Here is a 21,537-nt window from a genome sequence, read left to right on the forward strand (position 1 = left end):
TAAGGTTTTGGATTATGATTAATTTTCATATATAATAATAAATCAATTTAATTTGTTATTGTCCCATCCGATATCAAAAAATTGAGTATCTACCAATACAGTCATTTTAGACCATTTATCAACTTAGGATGGTCAGTTTCGGTATTGGTCCATTTAAGCACTACGAAGCTGTGAACAACACATTTATGCTGAGCCATTTAAAAGACATAATTCTCCAACTGTGTAACAAATATTGTTCTCCCAAAAAAACAGCCGTAACATGACATGATTTTCGGATTCTACATTTTTATCTGTCCGATATCCGATCAAGTGATTTTGACCGATCTGAGCAATACCGATACCCGGTAGAGGTAATTAGGAATTTCCCATCACCCCCCAACAAAAAAGGGGACTTAAGAACCCAGCTGTGGACAATAAAAACCAGATCCGCTTAGAAAACATCCCATGACAGACCCGTGTGGGGGGGGGGGGGGGCGTGGTGTCACGTGGTCTAGACAGTCAAACCGGAGAGGATTAAAAACAGAGAGCAGCTTTAACAGCAGCAGCAGTTGGAGGGACGAACGGAGAGAGCATACACACACACACACACACACAGAGACAGTGATTCACCTGTGGAGCTTCAGCATGGACGCTACCTACAAGAGAGTCAACGGGGACTGTGGTCCTCAGCCGGAGGAGGGCAAAGAGGAGCAGGGCACCAGGGTAAAAAAATCTATCCAAGATTATAATCATTTTTGACATTGTTCTTTTGTCCTCATGTTGTCATTGTGTCATTGTGTGTGTGAACTGCAGCACCAGTGACATAAAACTGGAACATTCCACACACACACACACACACACACACACACAGACAGGAGCAACAGAAAGGTGTTTCAGGTGTTTGTACCAAAGTGGATTTAAAAGCTGTCCTTTTTGCTTGCTTTTTGATTAAGAGGAAAAATACTTAAATCTTAACTTAAACTTAAAATATCTTACCTTTGCTTTTCTGTTTTGGACGGTTTTATTCATAAACACTTCACAAGTAGATATTTAATGAAAAGTTAGTTAATCATTGCCCAGTGTGCTAACTTATCATTATGTTTTAACTAAATTAACTCATTTAAAATAAAGTTTTAACTTGTTCAGTTGTGATATTAAGCCCCAAGAACATCACGTATGTGCTTAAGTTTCTTGAAGTTACAACATTTAAAGCATTTTAAGAGGTCCAGGTTATTTTAAATATCTGCTTCTCTGTGAAGCATTAACCAAAACTGATCTCGTCAGAACCAGTAGTCCTCATGGAGATCAAAACCTGGTCCTAATGAGGCAGAACCTCATTTGTGAGGAGGTGGTTAAGTTTAGAAGAAAACCCTCCCGGCAGAAGACTAGATTTCACGGTTGTCGTCTTCTCGCAGCTGTGATTTATACACATGAACTTACCTGGCATGACGGCGTGATCCACAAACACAAACGTGAACATACCTCACCATTGACATTGTTTGGTCTCCTTAAGTAATTGTACCAGTATTTGTTCTTCTATCTTGACCAGGACTCCCTGGAAGAAGAGATCTTGTATCTCAATGGGATCTTCCTGGCTAAATAACTGGCATAAATAAATACAATAAAATCATGATACATCATGGAATAGAGCAGAATCATTGACGTAGTAATCCAAAATGGAAGCCAGTCGTGGGATGGTGAAGCACAAACCGACAAACTAGCCAGAGTGTGCACTTTGCATATGAATAACTTCTGGTACTGGTGAAGGCCACCGAAGTTCTTGGATGTCACTAATTCCTCAATCTCCCAAAGGCAGCTTAAACTAACTTACTTAAAAGTTCTTTACATGTAAAGAAAAAGATGATTTTTTTTTTTTTTTACCTTGAACGTGTCTTTGTCCACAGAGGAGACGAGGCTCCATGTACCTGGAGGAGGAGACCAACAAGTCGGAGGTGATCTCCTGTATGTTCTCCCTGAAAGAGGAGGTTGGAGCTTTAGCCAGAGCACTAAGGCTATTTGAGGTAAAAAAAACTTACAAACTTCTCTTCCTGGACTTTGAAAAGCAAAACGTTCCAAGTGGTTCCTCTCAAAGTTTACAATCAACGGGAGGTACACAGGAATTTTAATGAAGTTGAGTCGACATGGGGTAAAATTTACCCCATGTCGACTTAAGGGCAGTTAAAGAAGAAACAAACTGTAATTTTAACAGCATGTTGAGAGCTCAAAGGACCATTATTAAAAATACGTTGGTGGTGGAATTTTTTTGAAAACTAGTAAAATAAAAAATAATCCAACAAGAAAAAACATAAATAATGAATAAAAATAAGAAACCATGGTGAGGAGATGACCACATACCCAATTTATTTATGTTTATTAGTTTATTTGAGCAGGCTTTTAACTTCGTACATAAACACTGGACCAGGGACCTTGGTTTTTCAAGGACTTTCCAGGACCAATTTCCCTCCAATTCAAGGACCAAATGTGCCGATACAGTTTTTTTTTTTTGGGAATGATGGTAATGGATTTACTGCCCGTCTGTGTTGATGACACTTGTGTTTTAAGTGGAAACTTAAGAAGTTTCCCCACACGTCTTCCTTTTCTTACGGAACAAATGTAATAATAATTCGCTTAACGTCAAGCACCAGTGTTCCAGTGTGTGACACAACCGAGCGAATCGACTTTTCTCGGTGGGCGCTAACTTCAGTCACGTTACTGATTATCACCAAACAAAATAAGCTGCGTGACCTAGAGATTCTATTTTAGATTGTTTTCCCAACTCACATTATTCTGTTACGACATCTGGCCTCACTAACGTCACGGTCACGCCTCCTGTTCGGGATTATATATCTGCTGGTGTTGTTTTCATGCTGATTGTTGGCCACCAAAAAAAAGAAGGAAACTAAACAAACAGGAGCTTATCTGCGATGTTTGAGGATCAATGCACCGCCTTCAGTCAGTGTGGTCATCACTCCCTGGGGAAGGACAGAAAGAAAAAAAGGTTAAATGCAAATATTTTCTTTGCCCACGATGAATATTTTTTGTTGTAGCTCAAACGAGACATTTTAGCAAACGAGGCAACATGTAAAAAAAAGTTTTTTCTGACCAAAAAGCAACAGATTAATCAAGAAAATAACCAAGAGTGACATGGGAGTTGGGATCTGAGTGTTTTTAAACCCAATTGGGCTAGCTTTTGTTTTGAATGTCAACTGTTTAACAAACGTACAAAGATTCCATTTCTGTAATTGATTAAAAACCTTAATAATCAATCAAAGTTCTTACAGTTGAAGGGAGACAAGAGCTCAACGCACATTCTCTTTGACAGTTATTGCATTTCTTTGATTTGTGGGGGGGTATCAGTTCAGTATTGAGCATATAATGACTTTAAGCACGATGTTTCCTTTTCATTTAGATGGTAGTTAACCCAAGCACTTATTTATATTTATGCTGTGAAGAATACCAAACAACATTAACAATTCTTGAATCTATGCAGCGTTAAAGTGTCTTATGAAGTTAAACTACTGCAATTTAAAGATATTAATTGGTAGACAACCAGCGATCAAAAAACAGATCAATCAAACTGCCAATGCTGTCGTTTTTGAATGTCTACGTTTCCCACAAGGCACCACCTTTCAAACCTCACGCCATCACTGCTTGCAATGCTGCTTTTTTTTCAATTTGGACTTTTAAAAAAAATGTTTTGATTTATTTCCAAACTTGATACACGAGGGACAACGTGTTACTGACAGTTGCACAGACTGCCCCTTTAAAATGCTATGCTAACCCAATTTGATCACAAAAATGAGGCTGCAGAAATGAATTTCCTCTGTGAAGTCGCAGGGGTGGAAGTGTTGGCAGGCGGAGCGAGATCGATAAAACAAAACAAGCCAGAAGAACATCAGCAAACATGCAAGTCTTTCCTGAACCTATGAGCTCCCACTTTACCAATCCTCCCCCTGCTCCTCCCCCTCTCTCTTCATCCTCCCCCCACTCCCCCTCCTCCTCCAACACACACTCACATTTCCAGATTTCAAACATCAACCCATCGAAAAACGCCGGTCAAAACTCCTCTGTCACATGTTCATCACTCTATTTATATACTTATTTATATAAGTGGCAAATACATTTGTGAAATACCACATGATACACCTAATTAACCCACTAAATTAATAATCAATATAAAATAGCTTTAAACCTTTAAACCTAAAGATTCAAGATTCTTTATTGTTATTATGCAAGCATAACAAAATTTCCTCCTAAGACTCTCAGCACACATTGAAATGTCATAAATAAAACAAGTCTTTCAATGACAGGAGTTTGTGCTTATTTCCACTTTCTTTATAATAATTTCCCTTAACTAAAATAAAAGTAAATATATATAAATATTTAACTCTTAAACCCCTTAATACACAAGTTAAAAAATACCCAGATAACTAACTGAAACTGAAATGTGTGTTTACAAAATAAACTAAAATCATAGTGAAAATGTGCTTTATTGAATTGAATTGAATTGAATTACTTTCCTACATAAGGCTTTTGGGTTCATATGAAATGTTGTTGTTTTTTCTCGGCAGGCAACTTTGATTACCTTGCACCTGGAAAACACTTATACTAATAACTAATAAAAACTAAACTAAAATAAGCATTTAATAAAAAACAAAACTATTATAACACACACACATACACACACGCACACTCAGAACACTGCATCGACTTCCATTCATTTGCCTCTTAACTAACTTAAGTTACTAACCAGTTCCTCCAGCAATGCAGAAATGAGCGTGTGCCTCTTTAATACCAGGTCTCCATGAGGACTATGAGGACACAAAAACACACGGCTCAGGCAGAATGACCTGTACATGTTGCTGGGGTCGAGGTTTAAGGTCGAAATATGTTAAGCTAAATCAGGCCATGAGCACGTGTGTGGTGGAACGACACTCACTCCTCACCGAGTCATTCAGGGGAAAAATAAAGGATTATTGTGAATAAACACTGAGTCCCAGATCACGGGCTTGTTCCCTGACAGAAAGAAGAATAAACTTTCCTTTTTCTTCCCCAATTAATCGCGAGATATGGTTATCACCATATTTTTTCACACAGCTCAGAATGCTAACATGAAAACAAAAAAACACAGACTTAAAAACACGATAACGTGTCGGGCTAGCTCACCCGGTCTGAGCTACGACTGCATGTACTTCACTGATCGCACCCCCAGGCTAATGGTGCGTTCCATTAGCCTGGAATCCCCCCCCCCCAACTCGGATTTCCAAGATGGCTGCCACTCGTACAAACGATGTTACTTTTACCGTTAATATTACTTTCACAACACACAGTACAAAATACTGCGCAGAGTGTTGTTATTGTCAGCGCTAACAATGGCTAACAGTAGCGAGCCCGAGATATGTTTGCATCCATGCTTCGTGGAAAGTCTTGTTTGAAAATATTGACACAAATTTAATTCCATAAACTTCCAGTTACGCCTTTGACTTCTGATGTAAATGGAACGCACGAACATATACGAAGACAACAGTGACAAAAACATGGAGAAATTTGCAGAATGACGAGGATACCGATTTTATGAATAATTTAATATTTTCATAAATTGGATAAATTGTTTGGCGATTTAATGAAAAAGAGCAGAAAAGACGAATTAATCATCAACATATTCATAAAATTATTTAAAGTCGATTACTGCAGCTCCAGTTACTGGTTATCCTTTAAAACTGGCATGAATTTAAAAAGGGAAATCATGGATTAAATGGGTTTTAATTGAATAAACATGGGGTTTTATTCCATAAATTTGGATAATAATTTGTGTAGAGTAACTGCAAGAACACAGGGGTTAATCTGCCAAAAGTAGATCAAACGAGGTTGCATCATGAATAGTGAGTCATGTTTACCTTTAAATTCAAACTTGGACTTTGGGTCAGTGTCAGTCCTGAGAATTGGCGACCATATGGTTTTGTTGTTTTTTTTTTAAAACCTGTTATAAGTTGAATGGGATCCAGATGCTGGTGAAGCGTAGAGAGGGAACTCCTCTTACTGAGCCTATGGGTGACAAGAGAACAATATCCTCCCTCTCCCGCCCCCCAAACACCATGTAAATAAAAACACATTTTGGCAATAATTACCATTTGACGATCACGTTCCGCTGAAAAAATGTCCAAGAGAGCGAGAGAGTGGAAACTTCCCAGCCTGAGGGTCTTTTTTTTCAGGCTGCAAGAACAAGAACAAGATTAATGAACGTGTGATTTATTTCCCAGTTTCTTTCTTTCTTTACGCTAAAGCGTTGCGATCTGTGGTGAATGCTTTTACTGTGCATATCCTGAGTTTTGCCTGCAGTGTGAGTGAACAAAAGGACAGAGGTCAAGGCAGCTCTGACCTGAAGGCCTCTGTTGACTCACTCATACATGGAAGCCCTTCGTTTAGTGGCCGCACACTACCCTCTAGTGGTGAAACAGGGGCAGTGGGGAAGTCCTGTTGGTTTATCATTCATTCACACTGAAAATGTTACCTTCCTACCTGAAAAATCTGAAAAGCTGAATTTTTATTCATAAAGAAACAAGACAAAAACAGTGCTGGTTACATTTTACAAAATTGTGATATTATGGTAATAATTTAATAATAGGTAGGTAATGTGCCAATATTAATAGACGTTGACTCAAATTGGTTCTTGTATGGCAAATTTTTAGAAATCAGATCAGCCAATGATCGATATTTGTTCCCAATTTTTTTTTTTTTCACTTCATCTGATGAAATATAACTTTTTAATGATAACAAATAACTTCAATAACCAGCTATTGGACAACACTAATGTCCTGTCTCTCCAAACTACATTTTATGTCTGCATTGCAGTGCAACTATATATACATAGTATTTTCAATTAAAAATAATGGATTTATTAGTATTTAATACGTGAAACAAGTCATCAAAAAGGTAAAAAAAACTAAAAACATACTTTTAAATTAAAAAAATTAAGTTTTAGTGACAAATAATAATAATAATTATCAAATAATGAGATAATCATTATATAGTTGGCTAAAACAATTGCTATCTAGCTATCAGCTAAAAGCTAGCTTGCTTGGCAAAAACTGACAAAACTGAAGCAAAGTGACTCAGGTCTCACCAAAGTTTTCCTCTCGTCCTGCGTGTCCCTCTTGTTTTTGCAGGACAAAGGCATCAACCTGATCCACATCGAGTCTCGTCCATCGCGGATGAACACGAACGAGTATGAGTTCTTCATCAACGTGGACGCAAACTGCTCGCAGGCGCTGGACGAGGTCATCAACAGCCTGGGGACGCAAATCAGTGGCACCGTGCACGAGCTAACGCGCAACAAAGAGAAGGACACAGGTCAGTGTGTCTCCCTGTACTCGTCAGGAGTCCTCATGGAGACCAAACACTTGGTCCTAATGAGGCAGAACCTCATTTTGGCTAGGTTTAAAGTTGTTTTCTTGCCCCTGCTGGCAATTCAATATATTGCTATGTTTTATCAAATTGACTAGATTAGCTTGCTGGTTAGCTAACCTAGTTGTAACGCTAACACTAACTAATGGATAAAATGAGTTGTTACGTTGCGTAAAAAAAGCTCGAACATACTGTAAATGTAAATCTGTTGTAAAATGTTGTTCCCATTCCTGACTTAAGACTTTTCTGTCGTAATTCACAAAAGAAGCTAATTTTATCTTAAACTTCTATGAAAACGGTTACCAAAAGAGTTCTTTTTGGTGCCATTCAGTAAATTTTTACTTTCAAATTGGTGTAGCACTAAAAGATAACATTCCCCTTTTTATCTATAATCTTTGACTTGGTTTATTAGCATATAATTTCATATACGACACACAAGAATGTTTGTCTTGATGGCTTTAAATAAGACAAATGTACTTTACATGGCAAAGGCCGCCATTTTGTGCCACCATATCGCTACAAACCGGACCTTCAGCATATTTTTACGTGACAAAAGAGTTAAAAACATAATTAAAATCACAATTGTTTTTTGATTTTACAATAAATAAATGTATCAAAAAAATTAAAATTATCAGTAAAGTAAGATATTTGCCTTGTTTTAGCCACTAATTATTACATAATAAAACTGGCAAATGTAATTATTGGTATTTTAAGTAATAATTTGCATTTTTACTGGAAAAAAAAAGGTTTTTGATTAAACTTAATTTCCGTTTCATAAAAGGACATAAAGACATAAAAGGGCCCAAATTTCATGCCTTTGGGGCAGCGTTTGGGAAATTGAAACTGAATTAATTTGACGAGTTGAAGCGAAAAGAGTGACGTCTTTCGTCCTCTGAGCCACACGCAGCTGAAATCATCATCCATTCATCAACAGTAGCCACACACACACTCCCAGTGTCGCCAATGAGACTGTGATGAGCCGTCGCTCTCGTCGACATCCTTTCATGAGTCTTTTTCCAGAATGACATTAGTTTAGCTGCTGAGGAGCAACAGGCGCGACAGGAAACAGAGGAGCTCTGTGTCTGCACGCGAGGACAGAGGAGGACGCCAAGGTCACGGCACACAGAGACAGACAGGCCCACCATGATCTTCTCCTGACACCGAGGTCTTCTGGTCAGGGTCAAGTGGACCATGGTGGATTTTTTTATTTATGGCCTGTTGTCGAGACAGACTGTTTATGGAGGAGCCTGGCAGGGGCCCGTTGTCTCGCAGCGGGGCCCTCGAGGCTGGACCACACTGCATAAATGTAGATTAATGACCGGGCCCCAGTGTTTTCCTTCAGGGTCATAAATCCATATAAACTCGCAGATGCCAACTCATGTCATTTTCTGTGCAGCGTCAAAATGCCACAGCACAGAAAGAAACGCGATAATTAATCTCAGATTCGGGCACTGAATTATTTCGTTATTTTAATCACCAGTGTGGAGACAATGCATCTTTTGTGGCTTCAGGAACAAAAAAAATAAAACCTAACGATTACTTGGTTAGCAAGCAAAATTCAACTAAATCTTGAGGAAATTCAGCGAGTAGATTTAAAATGAACCAATATTAAAATCCGTCCAAGATTTTCCTTTTTCTTCCAGTAAAATGTACTTTTTGAATGTTATTTTTGGCTTTTCTATGAAAAAAAAATAATAACAACATTTCAGTTTTTTGATTTTACAATTTATGTATTTGTATTGACATTATTCTGCACAGCACACTGGTCAAACCTCTGTTTTTAATTGTGCTCCATATATAAAAGCTGAGTAATTCAGTAATTAAATTAAACCTTTATTTACCTGTGGACAGTGTTGATGACATGAATGCCTTAATTGATTTTAACCTGAATAATCACACGAGGAGTAAAAACACTGATTATTGATGATTACTGATAACTGTTTCTGATCCTCCAGTGCCGTGGTTCCCTAATGACATCCAGGACTTGGACCGCTTTGCAAACCAGATCCTCAGTTATGGTTCTGAACTGGAGTCTGATCATCCGGTGAGGACTGATTCACCCTGTCTGTATGTGTGTCTCACATCCTGCCTCTTCGTGTGTGTGTGTCTGTCTGTGTGTACATGTGTGTCTGTCTGTGTGTATGTGTACGTGTGTGTACGTGTGCACATCCAGCCTCTGCATGTGTGTGTGTGCGCACACTTGTATTTAGGACACTTCCCCGGCATAAACACTGACCTTGTCAGGACCAGTCGTCCGCATGGAGACCAAAACCTGGTCCTAGTGAGGCAGAACCTCATTTCTGAGGCGCTGGTTAAGTTTAGGACGAAAAATATGAATTGTGCTTAAGGTTAAGGTTAGTGTTAGTCATTAACTAGTTAGTGATAAGGCTAGTCAAATGTCCATAAAAGGATAGCAGTGTGAAACTGTGTGTGTGTGTGTGTGTGTGTGTGTGTGTGAATGAATGAATGAATGAATACTCAGGCCCACATGTTTTATGAAAGACAAGGCCGTGGTGGAGATGACAGGCCGCTCATGCTGCTGCTGCTGCTGCTGTCTTTTCTAATGGAAACTACCTGGACACACAAATGGATGTCATTGCTTTAATGGAGGCCCCTATAATTATAGATAATTGCCGTCTCTCGTCAGCGCCATTAAAGCGAGGCGTACTCGTCTGTCGGCTGAAGAACTCGCTACAAAGAGAGTTTCGATCATCTCAATATTCATCTGCGCGCTCTTTTTATCCGAGGACACAGAGTGAGTGCATAATGCTGCCAAAGGCCACGCAGGGCTGTTGTGCCTCAGCAGAGGATTTCCACTCTTTGATTCAGCTCAGAGCTCAGAGTGGGTGGGGGACGGGGACGGGGGGGGAATCATGAGATCTAACATGTAACGTGTGTGTGTGTCTAGGGCTTCACAGACCCAGTGTACAGAGCCCGCAGGAAGGAGTTCGCCGACATCGCCTACAACTACAGACAGTAACTATCCTGAAGCTTTATATCCTACTTAAATCCATAACTTTCTGTGTCCCTTTACCACGACTGGAGAATCATAAGGGAACATATATATATATATATATAAAAATACAAATAAATAAAAAGCAATTCTTTTGAAGGATTAAATCGATATTTTTTTTGCTTCGTGAAAAGTGTTGTTTGAAAATACTGACACAGATCTAATTCCATAAAATGGCAGCTTCATACTGATGAGTCCTGGCATTTAGCTGCACACAGACAAGAGTATTTATAAGTATATAAGGCACAGGCCTCTGCCAAGTTGGCTTTACTTTACCACAACAAACCACTTATTTTAAATGTATGAAACTGCACACAGAGCCTGTGTTTTTGAAACAAACAAAAAAAATGAAACAATATTTTTTCCCCGTGTCAGTGGTCAGCCCGTCCCCAAAGTGGAGTACACAGAGGAGGAGAGAGCCACGTGGGGGAAGGTGTTCAGGGAGCTGAAGACTCTGTACCCGACTTACGCCTGCCGCGAGCACAACCGGGTCTTCCCCCTGCTGGAGAAATACTGTGGCTACAAGCAGGACAACATCCCGCAGCTGGAGGACGTCTCCCGCTTCCTGCAGTGTGAGTTCCCCACGTCTTATGAAGTTACTAAACAAATCTGACTCACTCATTCACTCACCCTTGTCCTCGCAGCGTGCACAGGCTTCCGTCTCCGCCCGGTCGCCGGCCTGCTCTCATCCCGCGACTTCCTGGCCGGACTGGCCTTCCGCGTCTTCCATTCCACGCAGTACATCCGCCACAGCTCCAAGCCCAGATACACACCTGAGCCGTGAGTGTGAACCTATAATAAAAAAAAAAATACAATAATACGCTTAAAAAGTCGTACATTTGTGAAAGAGTAATCTGTGTCCGTGTCGCAGGGACATCTGCCACGAGCTCCTGGGACACGTTCCGTTGTTTGCCGACCCGGGTTTTGCCCAGTTCTCACAGGTAACACACAACTTTTTTTAATTTATTTACTTATCCCGTTCTGATGTTTTTATCGTACTTGACCACAAATGACGTCCTTCTGGTCAGGAAATCGGACTGGCCTCCCTCGGCGCCCCTGATGAGTACATTGAGAAGTTGGCTACAGTAAGCGCTGCACACAAGACAGAGATTTGGTTTCTCAGTTATGATCATCTATTTCTGTGTATGTTACTGATGCTTTACGCAAAAAATTTTGACGTTAAGGTCATATTTTTTCGGGGCCCTAAAAGTTCTGATGTTTGAAAAGCTCTAAACTTTGAGTCCCTAACGTTAAAGATCAGGTCACCAAAGAAATCCCATTTCCTACTGCACAAAAAACAGTTTTAATCCCAGGTTTACATGGGATTAAACTTCCAAGCCAAATGACTCTGTGAATGAAAAAATGAAAGGTTTTTAATAAACCATTCATTTCACAGTCTCTGTTTTCTTGTTTTCTTGGGGGCATTTTCCACACGGAAACACAACTTGCCCCCACCCCCACCCAAAATGACTATAAATGCTGTAGTATATATACCAGGCCTGTAACAACACCGCCACAAAAAAACAGAAGAAGTCGTAAAGTATCCGTACATAAATCGTGACGACGTCTAGCTGTGTTCAGGGTTGGGTTAGAGAGGAGGGGCTATGACATCATATATTGGTCGTGCTTGCCTCCAAAACCTGTGCGGATAAAAAGCTGATAAGATACAAAACAAATCGCATTTTGCTGTAATATCTGTTAAAATGGTGCATTAACAATTTAAAATAAAAAAAACTAAAAGTTTTATTCAGAAAAAACACAAGTCTTTGTCTCAATGTCCAAAAAAAGGCCAAAAAAATTGACAACTGTCCAATAGTCCTGGACTTGTGTGCTGAAACCCTTGCTTTTCTGATTTATACTCTGAGTGTTCTTCCTCAGGTTTACTGGTTCACCGTGGAGTTCGGTCTGTGCAAGCAGGGATCTGAGATCAAAGCTTACGGCGCTGGACTGCTGTCATCGTTCGGAGAGCTGCAGGTAAAGAGCCAGACGAATATTTCAGTGCTGGCCCTCCCGCCCGTCTCTTCTCACAGCCACGTCCACCCCTGTAGCACAACTGCAGCGGGTGCTGGCAGTGGGTTAGTGGTCCACTCGCTTTCCAGGTTCATTATGTCAGTGGGTGAGAAGCCGCAGAGCGTGAGCAAAGAGCAAAGAGGTTCACTGGGGTAAGAGAAGGAGGATGAGCAGGTCACAAGTTACATCAGGAGAGGATGTGCACAACAAAAGTCCAGAGTCATGCCGCACTTCCTGTAGGTACACTGATGGGAATGGCCATTGAGAAATAATAAACAGTAGAAAAAAGGTAGCATTAAATTTATGGCATCTTAAGTATATGTTTGGCATGTTATCTCGCTCTCCTACACCAAATTCCATTGAGAAAACCAGTGATTTTAGCTCACGGGAACACAGTAGCTTCTGGTCCACTGCTGCCTCTTGTGGTCAGTTTGTGTCACTAAGGTTAACCCAAACAAAGGATTTCAAATACTGAAGTCCCAAAATAAGACATTTGAACTGAGCGACTAAGGCGACAGTGGATCGGCGACTCCTGCGTGCTGTGATGTTAAATTGCTGATTTTTCTCAATGGGCTTTGGTGCAGAGGAGAGATGACATTTCAAGCATGAAAAGGTCGACTAGCTGCGTGAAGGTGAGGAGCGAGAGATCCACAAAGAGGCGGAGCTAGAGATCCAAAAAGAGGTGGTCCCTCTCTGTTCCTGACAATAATAATGCCCCGCCCCCAAAGGACGGGAACGCTAATGGCAGCAGAGAACACAACTAAATCACTAACAGCAGATTTAAATATTTCCCCTTTTCTTTACCGTTTCTTTTTTCAGTACTCCTTGACAGATAAGCCCCAGGTCTTGCCCTTTGACCCCGAGAAGACCAGCATCCAGAAATACCCAATCACAGAGTATCAGCCAATTTACTTTGTGGCCGAGAGCTTTGAGGACGCCAAAGAGAAAGTCAGGTGAGTATTTACCATAACTCCATCATCATCATCATCATCGTCGTCGTCACCCTGTTAAACAATGGACGTCTTTTTGTGTGTCTGCAGAAAATTCGCAGGGACTATTCCCCGACCTTTCACGGTGCGATACAACCCTTACACCCAGAGCGTGGAAGTGCTGGACAACACCCAGCGGCTCAGAAACTTAGCCGACAGCATCGGCAGTGAGTATCGCGCCACGATTTTCCGCAACTCTACGCCGGTTGGGTCATTACTCTAGCTCCTCCTCAACGTGGGCGGAGATAGCATGGTTGTGTGAAACTGTTGTCAGCGTTCTAGCTAGCGCGTGGAAGCGTATCAGCCAGTTGTGCTACGATGTGCGGCCGAAAATTGGAGGACCGTTGCGTTAATTTCGCTTATCAACTAGTCAGGTATTTTGACTGGAATACTTCCTCACAAATTTTACTAGTATCGTTATTTGAAATTTTTGCTATAGATTGCGCACACATCGGCAGGAATACCGTTCAGCCCCACAACTCACGATATTAGCAGCACGTAACATCTCCCACCGTAAGGATTACGAGCGAACAGAACAATTACATAAATGTGTCAATCGCTCAGCTGATGGTTTATTTCTAATTCAAATTTCAGTTAACGAACATTTTTTCAATTTTAGTTTTCTTTAGATTTTCTTAACTTGAATAACCTCGGTACCAGGTTCTATCACTAATGGAAAAGAGAAACGAAAAAGCGCGAGTAGAGCCGCACTGCGCTGGGTCGCAATACAACTGAAAAGTGAGCTGAAGTCGTGGCATTGCGATAAAAGGTATCTGTGACGACTTTTTCCTGGTTGTGAAAGGCGGTTGCATTGATAATATTATATTAAATTATGTAAACTGATTAAAAAAAAGTAGCCCAGGGAAACAAACTGTCTGCAAAAACGTCCAGCTATGAATTATTTAAAGCCATAAACTGTAGATTATTTCCATTCTTTTTGTTTATTTCAGGTGAAATGGGGAAACTGTGTGAAGCTCTGAGGAAACTGGCGTAAAAAAAACGTGTGAAGAGAGAACCAAGGACTCGCCCGACCATCATCACCACTTTCTTTTTTTCTATAATCAAGTATTATTAGTCATAACTAATTACCTTGTATGATTTTGCAAAATGAGTTATTTGTATCTAAACCAATACAGCATTTACTGTGTAATCCATAAAGTGGTTAAAAACGTTGAGGACAGGCGTGGACATGACATTTGACCGCTCAAATGTTGTATAACCATTATTGAAATATAAATGTATACGCATCTAAAATAAGAGTGTCATCTACGACGGCATATTCTTGACTTGATTTTTTAAAAATTGGAAAGCATTTCGAGAGATTTTCTGTCTTTTTTGGATGACATTTTACTTTGGATTGTTTCAATATTTGTAATATGCATGAAATTCATTCAGTGAAATAAATAAATATTGTTTTCTTTGGACGTCTTGGTTTTGTCTTCATTGTTTTCAAGTTTACTAAATAATACTGTTACTTAAGTATTTTAAAGGCACTCAAAATTTCAGCTTTTAAATAAACTAGCATTAATTTAAGTGGTATAAATTTGACCATAATAGGAAAAACAGAAAAACATTTGAAAAAAAATTACTTGTATATTATATAATAAATCATTTTCTGACTACCAGCCAATATTTTTTGGCTTTTGTGTGTGACGATAGAGAAGATTATGCTCTGCCGTGATAATAAAACTAAGATATTTGTAAATTCATGTAAAGTCATATTTATTGTTGCTTTCAAACTTTATTTAAGTTGTCACTGAACTGTATTTTTTTTTTGGGGTGCAGTAACATTGAACTGCTTCTTTAAAAAATAACAATAAAATAAAAATGAATCTGGGAAAAAACCTGTTAAACATCAATGAAATCAAATAAATAAATAAATATTATGACGTAACATTGATGTTTTGGTTGAGTGCGTTTGTTTTAAAGTACAAAGCTGTTTCCTCTCATGGTCACAGTCACATAAATGTGCACTATTTTTATCTCATAATTGATGGAATATAATGACGCAGGCAGTCGCCAAAAAAGGCCAAACGCACGCGTTGTCCCTATATTTGTGTGTGTGTGTGTGTGTCCTCCACCACCCGGAAGGGACAGAGTATATAAACCTGTCCCTGCACCGGTGCCGGTTCATAAACCGCTGACATGAAAACGGAGACTGCAGTTCAGACGCCGCCGTTCAGCGGGAGGAAGCAGAGTCTGATCGAGGACGCGCGCCGGGAGCGCGGCACCAGCGGCACCGGCAGCGGCGGCGGCTCCGCGGGCTCCCCGGGGCCCTCCAAGTGCGGAGACGGCTGCGTGTTCGAGGACAAGGACGGAAGAGTGACACTGAACATCTTGTTCACACTGAGCAACGAGAAAAACGCGGGATTCTTCAAAGCCGGCAAAATATTCGAGGTGAGATCATTAAAATTAACTAATTTACACTGTAAAAAAAACGAAAAACAAAGGCTGTGTTTACTGTAAATGTATCTGTATTAAAGTGAAAACCAGCAGTTTTTCAAGTAAAAGTTACTAAAGGTAATCATATTACACTATAAAAATTTACATTTACATGCAACGTTTGTGATAACTGCTGATTTATCTGTAATAAAAGTTAAAGTTTAAACGTGGTCATTAATGAGTAAATGTGACGAAATAACTGTGTAAACCTGCTAATTTTCAAAGAAAATGTAGCAATATTAAAGCGTAAAACCTTATATTTTACTGCAAAGAAACAGGTTTACAAGTAAAAGTGATTCTATTTAAGTGTCAACATGGTGATTGATGAGTAAAAGTACTTGTATTACAAACAAAAAGACATGTTAACTGCAGATTTAACCATATTAAAGTGTAAACCTGCTAATTTTCAAGTAAAGGTAAGTATATTAAAGTGAAAATAATTATATCACACTATAAACAAACTGATTTACAAGTAAAAGTAACAAAATTACAGTGTGAAAATTGATTTTACAGTGTGAAACCTGCTGATCCAACTATAGTCAACTGTAAACTGTAAAAAAAATCTCTAAAAGTCTCAATATAGTTTTGAAATGTTATTACAAATTATAGTAATATTACATAATTATTGCATAGTATTATGAATTATTATGACACAGATCCTTGTTTTGTCCCATATTAATGTTATTTCATATTCAACAAAACGTAAATTATGATTTGACGTATTTCTCTATCGCAGACGTTTGAAGCCAAACTCCTGCACATTGAGAGTCGTCCGTGCAGGAAGTGGAAGAACAACTCGACGACGGAGCTGGAGTTTTACATGAAGTGCGACGTTCACAGCTCAGACCTGGACATTTTCATCAACGCGCTCAAGAGAGTGGCCGGCGACGTTCGCTCCATACCAGAGGAAAAAGGTTGTTAATTTAGTCCCCGTTTATTTATTTATTCATATATAATAACATGCAAAGAAGATGAAACGAGGACTCTTTTGTTTCCCTGTCTTTGTCACAGGTCCCTGGTTTCCTCGGCAGATTAAAGACCTGGACAGATGTAACCTGTTAATCACCAAGTTTGATCCAGACATGGATCAGGATCATCCTGTGAGTTTGTCACAGTTTCACTGCAGATTAAAACAAAACCTGCACTTATTATGATTACTTATTTATTTATCCATCTATTTATTATTTTGTGCATGCAGGGCTTCAGTGATTCAGAATACAGGAAGAGACGAGCTTTCATCGCTGAACTGGCCTTCAGATACAAACAGTGAGTCCCACAAAAGACACAGTCTGGTGTCCACGTTCATGTCCCTGATTTATATTCATAGTTTCTTTCTGTTTTTTTATTTATATTTGTGGTTTTTCATCTTTTATTTTCTTTCTTCACATCACATAAAGTTTGTGATGTGATTTTTTTTGCTACAATTTCATGTGTTATTGTATCATATGTGTCTACGTATCCATCTGTTATTTTGTATACATTTTATTGTAAATCTGTGATTGTATTGTATCATATAAATTGTATTGTAGCTACAGTTTGTTATCGTATCATATTCACTATATTGTATTGTAGTTTACCTATGTAATCTTATTGCATACCATCGTATTCTATTGTATCCTATTGTATCCTATTGCATCACATAGTATCGTATCCATCGTATTTTATCTATGTTAACGTATGCTGCTATCTTTTATCGTATCTTATCGGATCCAACATGCTGGATGTATTGTATTGTCCGTCCACGTTCAATACATAGACTTTATGACTTTTTGTTCTCTATGTTGTGAACAAACAGAATCCTGCACTTTTATCTTTTCATGTTTACGTTTTTCTTTTCTTCAGTGAGACAGATATCACAATGTATCGCTGTACGATTGTCTCGCAATATATTGATTATCACAGAATCATTGTATGGTGATATTATTGGTATCGTGGACCATGTATTATATCCATTGATCTCAGCAGTATTTGACTGTTTGTTGCAGAGGAGAACCACTGCCCACTGTGGAGTACACAGCAGAGGAGACGTCCACATGGTGAGACACTGACACACATACAGGTGCACTATGGTTCAAAGGGTGTGTAACAATAATAACAATAATAACAATAATATGGTACGGTTGTATTTTTAAGGAGGGAGGTTTACCGACAGCTGAGGGGCATCTACCCGAGTCTGGCATGTCGTCAGTTCCTGGACGGTCTGCAGCAGCTGGAGAAGGAGTGCGGCTACGGAGAGGAACGGATCCCTCAGCTCCGAGAGGTTTCTGCTTTCCTGAAAGGTGACGACAGAGATTTTAAGGATTTTTATAGGATTTCAGCTCGTAAAAAAACACAACAGGCAGAAAGGGTTCTTCTATTTACTAATTTATCTATTCCTTTGCTTGACATTACTAATCTTATGGGTAATGGTGGATTACACATTTACTTATTTTAAGGTAAATTGTGTGAAACTTGGCCTTAACATTTATTAGTTGAAGCTGTTTTTCTTTTGTTTTTGTTCATAAAAAGGAGCCAAGTGACGAGTACTTTTTGCTCCAGTGTGTTTATATAGCTGGTGAAAAAATCTGAATTTTGCACATTTTAAAGCCTATAAATAAATAACAAATAAATACAACTTTATTTTATCCACGTTATTTACGAAATATACACATAAATCTCTACTCTAAGTTTGGGAAATCTTACAAATTTGTTTGGGGACCCAAAAAAATCTCCTGCAACCAATCTGTGGGTCCCGACCCTGTGTTTGAGAATTACAGGTATGGATGGTGATCTTAAAACAAGTCGACTAAATGACCAACAACAGACTTTGTTTTATTCTCTTCTAGAAAAGACAGGTTTCCAGCTGCGTCCAGTCGCTGGCCTCCTGTCGGCCCGAGACTTCCTGGCCAGTTTGTCCTTCAGGGTTTTCCAGTGCACACAGTACATCCGACACTCGTCGTCACCCATGCACTCGCCTGAGCCGTGAGTGTTTGTTTACTGTATTTACCTTTATTATATGAATGTTTTCAGCTGCTACTGTTTATTTTTCTGTATTAAATCTTCTTTTCTTTGTGTGGGTGTGTGTGTTTGCGACAGAGACTGCTGTCATGAACTGCTCGGCCACATCCCCATGCTGTTAGACAAAGAGTTTGCCGTATTTTCACAGGTAACTGAACTTTAAAGTATGGAAGAAAGAAAGTTAAAAAATAGAAGGTATATCAGAATTATAGGAAATTTTTGTAATTTGTTTCAAAATAGTTCTTTACATGTGGTCCTAATACTCTTCCATTGTAAAGCTGTGCTATGTCGATCTGCACATTTGATTTTTCATAAATAGCAAAAGTAATTTCTGTTTCTGTACGAATAACACAGGAGATCGGACTGGCCTCACTCGGAGCTTCAGACGAGGACATTGAGAAACTGTCAACGGTAAATCTTCTTAATCCTTTTCAAATAAGTCACACAAAAGTAGAATTGTCTCTCTGACAACCTCAATTTAAAATTTATAAATATGTACCCAATCTAAACTTTTGATTAAAATCTACCACATATGTTTACATTCGGCATAAACATAAGCACCAATAATCAACTACTCTCTTGTGATTGATCTTTAGTGCCATCTTGTGGCTAAAGGTAGTGATTGCAGATTATGCTGAACCGGTTGAATTATTTTAAGTCTAAAGTCTAAATTTTATTCCCAGCTCTCATAATTTCAAAAAAAACGGAGCTATAATCTGATTTAAATAATGTGTTAATATCTGTTTTTCGAGTACTAACGTGACAGAGTTCTGCTCCTTTAAAATAAAAAGGTACAAGATCAGTTGACACATCCATAAAAATGCACTCATTTTTAATTATAATTACTCAAAATATCATCTAGGACAGTTACAGAGGCTTATCTTTTTGGCTTTTATTATATTTTTATTATTATTGTTAAAGTCTATTCATGCCTGTAGATTAACGTTAAAATGAATAAAACAAAGAAATCCTGTGCTACTTTTTCATTTTTACTCAAGTTACTCAAAAAATAAAGAACTTTAGAGCAGACTAACTGTAATTTATCTGCTTTAAAAAAAAAAAAATATCTATACTTTACTCCATTACAGTTGTACTGGTTTACTGTGGAGTTTGGCCTCTGTAAGCAGAATGGAGTGGTGAAAGCATACGGCGCTGGACTTCTGTCGTCGTACGGGGAGCTCATCGTAAGCACCGTCTCTCACGAGATGTTTGTACCGCAGTGTGTTCTTCTTGTTCTCGTGATTTTATTCTCTCAGTCTCAGTCTCTAAACCTGTTCTGTTCTCGCAGTACTCGCTGTCCAACAAGCCAGAGTACAAGCCGTTCAACCCAGAGGAGACGGCAGTGCAGCCGTACCAGGACCAGACGTACCAGCCAGTTTACTTTGTGTCCGAGAACTTTGAGGACGCAAAGATTAAGATGAGGTATTGACGACATTTATGTCATTTTATTTGTGCAGCAGGGTTTTCATAGAGTTGGTTAAATAATACAAATAACACACACTAAAACTCCTTAAACTACAATATTGAACTGTTTTACTTCAATGTAGATGTAAAATTATGGGAATGTACATGGATCTAAATTTAAAATTTAGTTTGAACTTTGATTGCAAGCACTAGTTCATTATTTGATCTTAATCCTGGACTTTAAATTGCAGTTATTAATAGTAGTTTTAGTATTTTTATTTTTTTTTCGAATAAAGGATATGATAAGTATATTCATGCATTTAATTTTTACAGTTTGTGTGCTAGTTTGACATCCCCACAGATGTCTGGGGATGTGGACTATCAATAGATTACTAAATGAATCTCCAACCATTTTGATAATCCAATCAGGTTGAAAGGTTGCTTTCTTTAAACAATTAAAAAACATTTTCAGCTTCTTAATGTTAACATATTCTGGTTTCAGGAAAACAGAATAACATTTGAGAATGCCATTATTTGAAGATTTTCGTGGATCAAACAATGAATCCACTCATCCATAAAACAATCGACAGATTAATAGATTATTTCTAACTGTTAGCTGCATTGATGACATCAACCTGAACCTTTGATAAGCAGCTTCTATCAGTTGAGTCACAGACAAACAAATCTTTTCTTAATCCTAATCCTAGGAGATATTCAACAACCATAAAGCGCCCCTTTGCGGTTCGCTACGACCCATTTACCTGCAGCATAGAAGTTCTGGATCAGCCCAGGAAGATCCAGAACGCCCTAAGCCAGATGAGAGAAGACCTGAAGACCCTGCACAGTGCCCTGGAGAAGCTCGGCTCCTCTTGAAACTGGGAGGAGACTTTCTATTCAGGGTTGGGACGGATGGAGACCTGCCACTAAAGATCAAATGATGACAAACAACACAAAAAATATGAAAAATGTAGTCACCTTCTCGAGGTTCCACAGAGCTGTTTGTGTGTACAATGTAAAAAGAAATAAACGTTTATTTTCATGAGGAAGTCTTCACCTTTCTTCCATGTTCTTAAAATGTCTCATTCATAAAAAACAACAAAAAAAACAGTGACCTTGATCTTTGAAGTGAGTCCAAATGAACGCTTGGCAAGGAAGCCCAGACCATCCTCTCCCTAGACACTTCTACCAGCTCCTCTGGGGGGATTCTAAGGCGTTCCAAGGCCAGCTGAGAGACATAATCCCTCCAGTGTGTCGTGGGTCGGCCCTGGGGTCTTCTGTCAGAAGGAAATGCCTGAAACA

At 39.0% G+C, this 21,537-nt stretch overlaps 3 protein-coding genes across 7 annotated transcripts in view; 2 read left to right on the forward strand and 1 right to left on the reverse strand.

The window, feature by feature from the left end:
• Positions 1-1,951, reverse strand: part of LOC131456461 (uncharacterized) — a 73,065-nt gene extending 71,114 nt beyond the window's left edge. For 4 of the 5 annotated variants that reach the window (XM_058624819.1, XM_058624817.1, XM_058624815.1 and 1 more), the window contains exon 1: positions 1,861-1,951. The gene's annotated coding sequence lies outside the window, so the exon portion shown is untranslated. The remainder of the gene's footprint in view (positions 1-1,860) is intronic. The other variant, XM_058624816.1, reaches the window with a different exon arrangement.
• pah (phenylalanine hydroxylase) lies at positions 528-14,819 on the forward strand. The gene is made up of 13 exons (XM_058624834.1): positions 528-702; positions 1,884-2,000; positions 7,146-7,329; positions 9,339-9,427; positions 10,292-10,359; positions 10,772-10,968; positions 11,041-11,176; positions 11,268-11,337; positions 11,425-11,481; positions 12,275-12,370; positions 13,226-13,359; positions 13,447-13,562; positions 14,346-14,819. Exons 1-13 carry the CDS (start codon positions 625-627, stop codon positions 14,387-14,389), a joined length of 1,386 nt encoding a protein of 461 aa, XP_058480817.1. The 5' UTR covers positions 528-624; the 3' UTR covers positions 14,390-14,819.
• Positions 14,820-15,475: 656 nt separating this feature from the next.
• On the forward strand, positions 15,476-21,280 carry th2 (tyrosine hydroxylase 2). The gene is made up of 12 exons (XM_058625402.1): positions 15,476-15,792; positions 16,574-16,751; positions 16,849-16,937; positions 17,036-17,103; positions 17,823-17,873; positions 17,971-18,116; positions 18,663-18,798; positions 18,913-18,982; positions 19,189-19,245; positions 19,923-20,018; positions 20,123-20,256; positions 20,946-21,280. The coding sequence occupies exons 1-12, from the start codon at positions 15,541-15,543 to the stop codon at positions 21,109-21,111; spliced, it is 1,443 nt and encodes a 480-aa protein (XP_058481385.1). The 5' UTR covers positions 15,476-15,540; the 3' UTR covers positions 21,112-21,280.
• Positions 21,281-21,537: the final 257 nt, after the last annotated feature.

This window comes from Solea solea, chromosome 3 (genome assembly GCF_958295425.1).
Source record: "Solea solea chromosome 3, fSolSol10.1, whole genome shotgun sequence".
NCBI lineage: Eukaryota > Metazoa > Chordata > Actinopteri > Pleuronectiformes > Soleidae > Solea > Solea solea.